We start from the raw sequence: 8,070 nt of genomic DNA on the forward strand, positions 1-8,070 counted from the left end.
TCCCTGGGGACGTTAACTTATGCAATGTGTGGCTTGTACAGAATCTGAGATATTTACCAAAATCTTGTCCTCAGGAAGACAGCATCTCTCAGACACCTTCTTGTGTTGGCTGCATGTGTGTGTTTCCCCTTACCATGACCAGAAACATCACGTTAATTGTTAGTTTCCCTTCCAAATGCAAATTGCTCATAACCATTGTATTCCAACTGAGTTCAGGTTCCATTCTCCTGGCACATCTCCTCCTTCAGAGGATAAGTGTGGACATTCTGTGAATTATTTTTTACGATACAGAGTACGTATTCAATAACAGCAAACCTCCTTGTCATCTTGTCCTGTTGTGTGAAAATTGTTCCTGGCTAAGAGTCTTCTCCCCTTCCTCTCACACGAGCTGTGAGTCCTCTCCTGGTGGCACTACCAGAAGCCTGTCACCAGTAAGTCTTGCAAAAAAGAGTAAAACGAAACAAACAAACTGAGCACTGAGTTTAAAGTATCTAAACAGTAAATACAAAGATTGGTGTAGTACACTAGACATGTATTTTGTATATCTGGTGGTACGTTTTTACAAATACCTGAATGAGAGATAATATTGAAAGATATATACTATAGATTAAAAGCTCTTAAAAGTGCACTTTTGCTACAGATTTATAAGGAAACTAAAAGGAATTAAATTGGAAGAGAATGGTGTGATGTTGCTTCTGTATAATAAATGACCCCACCTGTCTCCAATAAAGGTCATGTATGATCAAACTCACTTGACACAAATGCTTTTCCTTGAATTGCAACCCAAGGCAGAAACAAAAGTAATTGCTTAGTCACTCTCTCCTTAGCTTCTCTCTCTGCTGGCAGGCTGGCTGATCCTTGCTGCTGTGTTTTCATGCATGAAACCTGTGTGGAAGCACTTTCAAGTAAGAGGAATAATTCAGCACTGTAGATTACAACTGGTGTGCTGGTAAACCAAAGGGAGGTTACCCAGGGCCTCCTCCCCATAGCCATCCTGCTACTGCTATTTCCTACTGTGTTTCTCATCACCTGTAACTGCTCTGCCATTGCCTTTCCCCGTGATTCCCCTTTTCCTTCTCCCTCCTCCATCCTTTGCTGTTGGACTCCATAAGACTTTGTTCCAGATCAGTCAGATAGTATTTGCAGCAGAGACATTTTCAAAGCAAAAATAGTACTGTATGCTCAGAGCTGCTCAGGTTCATCGCAGGACAGGTCTTCCTGTGTCATTCACTTCTATGTGGGGGAAGCTTGATTAAAGGCTGCTCCTCTGAGTAGGAATTGGTGAGACTAAGAGCTCAATAGAAGCAGGTAAGATTTGGAAGTGACAGCTGCTCCGTAAAAGCACATTTCACATTCCAAATTCTGACTGCTCCTTGTCCTGCTGGGTCGCACGTTAGACATAAATGAACAGGACTGTCTTTTTACTCTAGTGAACGTGAGCTTGGCTTCTGGGGACTTGAGAAAGAGCATTCCCCAGAATTAGTTTTATTCAAGGGTAACCAGACAAAATCAGAAGACCTGAGAGCAATGTGAGTTCAGCTCTGAGTAGCAAAGGCAGGATGGATAGTAAGGGATGGGCAGTGGGGGGCTGGTTCTTGCCGGTCACCAATGAACAGCTCGGGTTTGCCCTGTTGCTTCAGGCCTCCTCCAGAACATCTCCTTGGAGCACAGGCAGAGCCTTTCTGTGGCTGTTGCCCACCTCTGCTGAGCAGCAGCAGCAGAACAAAGCACTCCTGGCACTGCTGTTCTGCTTCCAGGTCAGCAGATCCAGCTGTGTGCTTGGGGAGAGGTTCTGCCCTAAAGACTTCAGAAGCAGAGGTTGTTTGTGAATTGGTGCTTGTGCTTGGCATGTTCTAGTTACCAGCAGGAGCTTTTAAAGTCACCATGCCAGCTCTGTTTAGGATATGTTTAAAACAAATCGCATTTGATTGGTACAAGAAAGAAAATAGACTAACAAAGGCCCCAAGACAAATAAAACCTTCCCATTGTAGTCCTCGGCATTCATCAAAAGGAATCAATTCCCTGAAACATAATTAATTTGCAATATGTAAAGTCCTGCTAGCATTTGCTGCTGTTGCTCTCATTAACCTTCCTGCCTCCCTCCCCCTGGTGCCATCAGGCCTCCTGCAGCCAGCCTGTGTTGCTTGTCCTTAACGCAGCCGAATCACAGAATCGTTTGGGTTGAAAGAGACCTTTAAAGGCCATTGCTCCCACTCCCTACAATGAACAGGGACAGGTGAACTCGATCAGGTGGCTCAGGGTCCAGCCCAGAAGGAGGTTAGGTGCCCGCCCACAAGCGATAAATCAGAGTGCAAAACATTAAAAATGAAGCGATGTTAGGGGGATAACACTTCAATCCTCTTGTATTTTTCTGAAGACAACGCTTGCTTTGCAAAGGGAGACAGTTCATCCTTTCTGGCACCTGGCTGTTGGTTTTCACCCAATTCACCTTTGTGTGTTTGGAGGGGATGTGTTTGAGGTCTGTCACATCTGGGAACTGCTTGATCCCACTTGGCCCGTGTCCCCTTTTGTATGAAGATTTGTCAAGGCCTTAAAATAGCAGATCCCAACAGGTACTACTCCAGATTCGTTGGCCCAAATTAATTGAGGGCAGAGTCTGTCGAGGCCACACCTCCAAGAAGTGTCTTCTATACCTGGATCCAGCTGTTGGCAGCAGGGACACTCAGTCCCCGCTGGTTTTCCTTAGGGACTCCCAAGGCTTCAAGGCCTGCAGGGGAAGGATGAGCTTTGGAGCTTCAGCCTGCAGCCAGCACACACCTCGTGGTGCTCCTGAGCACAGGAGCGTGGCCAGGATGAGAGCAAGGTCACACAGCTGGAGCCATTGCTTCTCTCTGATCCAAAGGCAAGTAGTGAGCAGTCTTCTGTAGGAGCTGAGTAACTTTATCAGTAATTAAGTGTCCTAATTACTATGCTATTAGTGCATTTGTTTCCTTCAGCACAAAGCTGCCTGCATGTGCTACAAGAAGGCGAGGAGCCAGCAGCTCTGGAAAGCAGAGGGCAGGGGCTGTGTTGTGATGAGCATCCTACAACCTGAGAACACGGGATGGGATGGGACGGGACGGGATGGGATGGGATGCCACCCCTGGAAGTTCTGCACTTGGAGACAGTTGTGCCAGAGCAGCTCAGAGCAGAGAGCTGTGCTCTTGCAATTAAAATCCCAAGGTGAAATGTGCCATTGCCCAAATGCTGCTCTGCCACCCTGCTCCTCCAGGCCCTGCAGCTTACAGCCTCGCACCACTGAACCCTCAGCACCTCCCCAGCAAAGCTGCGGGGGTGGCAGGAAGGTGTTATTCTTGGCAACACTCCCCACCCCCCTTCTCTTTTTGATGTTAAACTGTTCATTTTCAGATTTTGAGTCACAATATTTCTCCAAGCAAAAAGAGTACGAGTTTGGAAAAAATCCAGCTTAGTCCTTCAAACTTCTTTGTGGTCGCTCCAGTTTGCAGCGGAAGCTCTGAGCTCTGCTGGAGCACAGTGACAACGGTCCCTGGGGTGCACCCAGGGTGCAGTGGGGTGGGTCCACAGAGCACGTGTGTGGGCAGAGGGGGGAAGGTGTTGTGAGAAGTGAGCAGGGGGAGCAGAGCAGAAATGTTCTCAAATAGCCATCCCTATGGTGTGGTTATGTGGAGTTCATGGAGTTGCTAAGGTTGGAAATGACCTCTAAAGTCATTGAGTCCAACCATTGAGCCCTGCCCATGTGCTTGCTAACCACAACCCTCAGTGCCACATCTCCACATTTCTCGGACACCTCCAGGGCTGAACGGCTTCTCATGGATGGAATAAAAGGGAATATAAACATAATCTAGAATTGTTTGAATGTTCCTGATGCCATATGCAGCAGGAAGCAGAGCTCTGCATCACTCTCAGCTTGGGGTTTCCCATTTTGCCCCCAGTAGGTGTGGCCAGGTGCTGGATCTGGGCTGGACGCTGTCCCTCTGCATCCCAAATGTGCTCCGAGCAGTTGAGCAGCGCTGATAGAGGAAGAGTGAATTCCTGCGAGAGCTGCAAACTGCGTTACCTTCTTTTTTCCCTGACTAAAAATATCTTCCTACAAAGCATCAAAGCTCCTCGAAATAGCCCATCTCCAGCAGCAGGATCCGACTTCAGGCTCCTGGCAGCAGCGTGTTCCCCTTAAAGGGCAGCAGATAGAGCGAGGCAGCTATGGGAGCTGCTGGGAGGGGTGGGCCTGGAGGACCCCACTGTGCTCAAAGGTGCCCTGCCCTGGGGGGGGTTCAGCAGTGCCTGGTGCCCCCACTCTGAGCATCCTCATGGGGAGGGTTGCGGGTACCCAAGCTCCTCCTGCTCTCTGGTGCTGCACAGCGCATCCTGAAAGCTCTCCTTTCTCTTCATGGGGGAGCAAAATAATTTGCTTCCCCCTCCCCTTTCCCCAACCGCGTTTAATCATTCACAGGTTAGTCATATTCCTAAGAAAAGAAAGCGCAGCGTGACGGTGAGCGACAGCTCCTGGAGAACTGCCGCTAATTATAGCCTGGCCCTGAAAAGATACTGCGTGTGGGGGAGGGGGGGATAGGGATGGGTCACGTGTGGTTGGGATCCCCACGTCCCGCGCTGGTGAACAGAGTCCTTCTGCCCGCAGGGGACCCCCTAAGCCATATTTTGCCCTCTCTAAAACTCAGAAAACCTCCCTCATTGCTCTGCCACGTACACTTATTGGGTTGGTGCTAATTGCTGGTTATCACCATTCCTTCCCCTGATGGTTTGCCTCTCCCCCTGCGCGGTCCCAGTGCTCCCTAGTGCTCAGCGCACCGTGGTGAAGGTGCAGCAGTTGCTGATGGGATGGCACGGCACAAGAGGAGGAGGAAAATCGTGCAAAAGCCCATTTTTTCCTAGATAAGCAGTCTCGGCCCTTGCCACATGGCTGTCCTTGTGTGTGTACCGCGGGCAGAGCGCTCTGGGGGCTGCAAGCGGCCGCCCAGCACCGTCCCAAAGGCAGCGGAGTTTTCCCATCTTTTGGGCACTGGCAGCACTGTAGGGTGAGGAGTCTTCTACAGGGCGTCCACTCGATGGGGACCCGTCTGCTGCAGGGGACAGCAAGCGCCCGCAGGACACAAAGGCTGCACGGATGGGATCGCAGCAGCGCCGTCAGACGGACCGTGCCCCGCTCTGGTGGGGGAGCGGCCCGCGGAGCCGGGACAGGGACAGCAGCATCCTCCCTCGGGAGCACAGCTGGGGCAAGCGCAGGATGCGTCCCCAGAAAGGACCGTGTATGTGACTTGTCCCCAGGTAGGACCACAAGGGACGTGCCCCCAGGTAGGACCGCACACGCGATGTAAGCCAAAGTAAGGCCATGCGTGTGACGTGGCCCCAAGGAGGCTTCGGGATGGCTCAGGACATGAAGGACACCGCGGAGCTGGCGCGGCCCACGGACCCACCCGCACGGGGTGGTCCCGGCGGGTGAGAGCGCGGGAGGAGCGTCAGAGGGACCAGGAGGCCGCGTCCGAGCACTGCGGGGATTGGGCTGAGATTCATGCCCACTGCGGAGGTTACCCGGGGCCCCCACCCGGCCCTCCCCACCTGACCCGCACCGCGTGACCCCCGCGGGGTCCCCCAGCCCCGTCCGCGCCCCGCACCCCGCAGAGCCGGGCCGGGCTGCAGCTGAGGTTGCGGGACGGGGGCGTTACGAAACCGGCACGGGTTGTGAGTGTGTGTGAGTGTGTGTGAGTGTGTGTGTGTGTGGGGGGGGGGGGGCGTGGAGAAGCCTCCGAGACGCCCCCGCGTGCGGGAGAGCAGCGTCCGCGCTCGGGAGATCCGCGTCCCTTTGTGAATGACGGAGCCGGAACAACCGCGGTGCCTTTGGGATTTCTGTCCCTGCGGGGGGGGCCCGGACCGCACCGCGCCGGCTCAGCCCCCCCCCCGCCCCCCACCCGCACTCCAGCGGCACAAACGGCGGCGGCGGCCCCGACCTTGGGCAGGGGGAGAGGGCCGGGGTGTGTGTGTGTTTGGGGGGGGGGCGGGTGCGGAGCCCCCGCGCCGCGTGCTCTGCGGAGCAGCCCGGCCTCGTTGTTATTCCGAGCACAGCGGCTCTGATTCACAGCGCTGGATCATGAATATAAGTGAAGACTTTGACGTCAGAGTTGAGATTTATCAGCAGATCCAATGGGGCAGGAATATTAAGTGCCGGTGGATGCCAGCGAGCCGCCACCGCCGCTATTGGCGACGTTCACCGAGGAATGAGGCGTAGCACCGCGGGCTGCGGGCACCGGGAGGGGAAAAGCTGAAAACGGGGGCGAGCGGCCGCTCCCCGGGCACGGAGAGAGGTACGGGCGGGTGATGGGGGGGGGGGGACACGGACGGGGGGCAGCGGGCATCGCCCTGCGGCAGTACGCGGGGAGAGGAGAAAGTTGGGGCGGCCGTAGCCGGCATTGCCACGCCGCATCTCCGCGGGGGCGACCAAAAATAACGACCCGAGGGTTGCGGGGAGCGGGACGGGGGAAAGGGGGGGTGAGCAGGGTCGGCTTCGTGCTCGAAACGGGCGGCTGAAGGTGGCCGTGCCGCGTGGGGAGCGAGGGGGGGGGGGCTGCGGGGCGGCGGGTGCGGGGCTGCGGGGAAATGGGGGGGGGGAGGGATCAGCGCGGCGTCCCGTCCCGCACCGCTCGCTCAGCGCTCCCCTCTCTCGCTCTCTCCCCAGCGATGCTGCACGGCCCCGCCGCCATGGGAGAGCCCTGGCAGCCGCAGTCCCAGCAGCAGCGGCTCCCGGCGCTCGGCAACGCCTCGGCCCCCAGCGCCCGGCCCTCGGCGGCGGCGGAGGACGGGGGGGGCCCCGCGGGCACGGCGGCCCCGGGCGGGGGGGGCCCGGCGGCGGCGGTCAGCCCTTGGGACATCGCTCTGTGCGCCACGGGGACGGCGGTGGCCGGCGAGAACGCGCTGGTGCTGGCGGTGCTGTTCTACACGCCCAGCCTGCGGGCGCCCAGCTTCGTGCTGATCGGCAGCCTGGCGCTGGCCGACCTCCTGGCCGGGCTGGGGCTGGTGGGCAACTTCGCCGTGCGCTACCTGCTGCGGCCGCCCAGCGAGGCGGCGGAGCTGGGGGCGGCGGGGCTGCTGCTGGCCGCCTTCTCCGCGTCGGTGTGCAGCCTGCTGGCCATCACGGTGGACCGCTACCTGTCGCTGTACAACGCGCTGACGTACCACAGCGAGCGCACGCTGGGCTTCACGTGCGGCGCGGTGCTGCTGATGTGGCTGCTGTGCCTGGGCGTGGGGCTGCTGCCGCCGCTGGGCTGGCACTGCCTGCGGGACCAGAGCGCCTGCAGCGTGCTGCGGCCCGTCACCAAGGACAACGCGGCCGTGCTGGCCGTCACCTTCCTGCTGCTCTTCGCCCTCATGATGCAGCTCTACCTGCAGATCTGCAAGATCGCCTTCCGGCACGCGCAGCAGATCGCCGTGCAGCACCAGTTCATCGCCACGGCGCAGGCCACCTCCACCCGCAAAGGGCTCTCCACGCTGTCCCTCATCCTCGGCACCTTCGCTCTCTGCTGGATCCCCTTCGCCATCTACTCGCTGGTGGCCGACTCCAGCTACCCCGCCGTGTACACGTACTCCCTGGCGCTGCCCGCCGCCTGCAACTCCCTCATCAACCCCATCATCTACGCCTTCCGCAACCCCGACATCCAGAAGTCGCTGTGGTTGGCGTGCTGCGGCTGCGGCCCCGCGCTCTCCTCCCGCCCGCGGACATCCAGCGACGTGTGAGCGCCTCCTCCTCTTCTCCTCCTCCTCCTCCTCGTCCTCCTCTCCGCGCTCCTCTCCCCTCTGCCGTCCGCGTTTCCCATCGGGGAGGACCCCCCACCCCTCCCCCCCGCCCTGCAGGTGCCAACGGGCAAAGGGGGAAAAAAGGGGGGTTAAAAAGTAGAAAAAAAAATAAGGGGGTGAGGGGCCTGGGGGGGGGAGGAGAAAGAGAGAGAAAGGAATGCCGATGGTTTCCTTAGAAATGTTATTTTCGTACACATTTTATTTTTTATTTAAAAACACAAAACACCAAAAAAAAAAAAAAGAAAAAGAAAAAAGAAAAAGGAAAACAAGGGAAAGGACGGGAGC

The 8,070-nt window shown here is 56.7% G+C and overlaps 1 protein-coding gene across 1 annotated transcript; it reads left to right on the forward strand.

Annotated features, from left to right (window-relative positions):
- Positions 1-6,018: 6,018 nt before the first annotated feature.
- Positions 6,019-7,814, forward strand: LOC136044460 (G-protein coupled receptor 12-like). The gene is made up of 2 exons (XM_065729787.1): positions 6,019-6,299; positions 6,671-7,814. Exon 2 carries the CDS (start codon positions 6,673-6,675, stop codon positions 7,723-7,725), a length of 1,053 nt encoding a protein of 350 aa, XP_065585859.1. The 5' UTR covers positions 6,019-6,299; positions 6,671-6,672; the 3' UTR covers positions 7,726-7,814.
- Positions 7,815-8,070: the final 256 nt, after the last annotated feature.

The sequence above is a fragment of the Cyrtonyx montezumae genome, unplaced genomic scaffold (assembly GCF_038088225.1).
Source record: "Cyrtonyx montezumae isolate F1298 unplaced genomic scaffold, pur_monq_1.0 scaffold_11, whole genome shotgun sequence".
In the NCBI taxonomy this organism is placed as follows: Eukaryota; Metazoa; Chordata; class Aves; order Galliformes; family Odontophoridae; genus Cyrtonyx; species Cyrtonyx montezumae.

Excerpts from the sequence above, each read along its gene's own strand:
- LOC136044460 (XM_065729787.1), top strand. The coding sequence starts at position 6,673 with ATGCTGCACGGCCCCGCCGCCATGGGAGAGCCCTGGCAGCCGCAGTCC.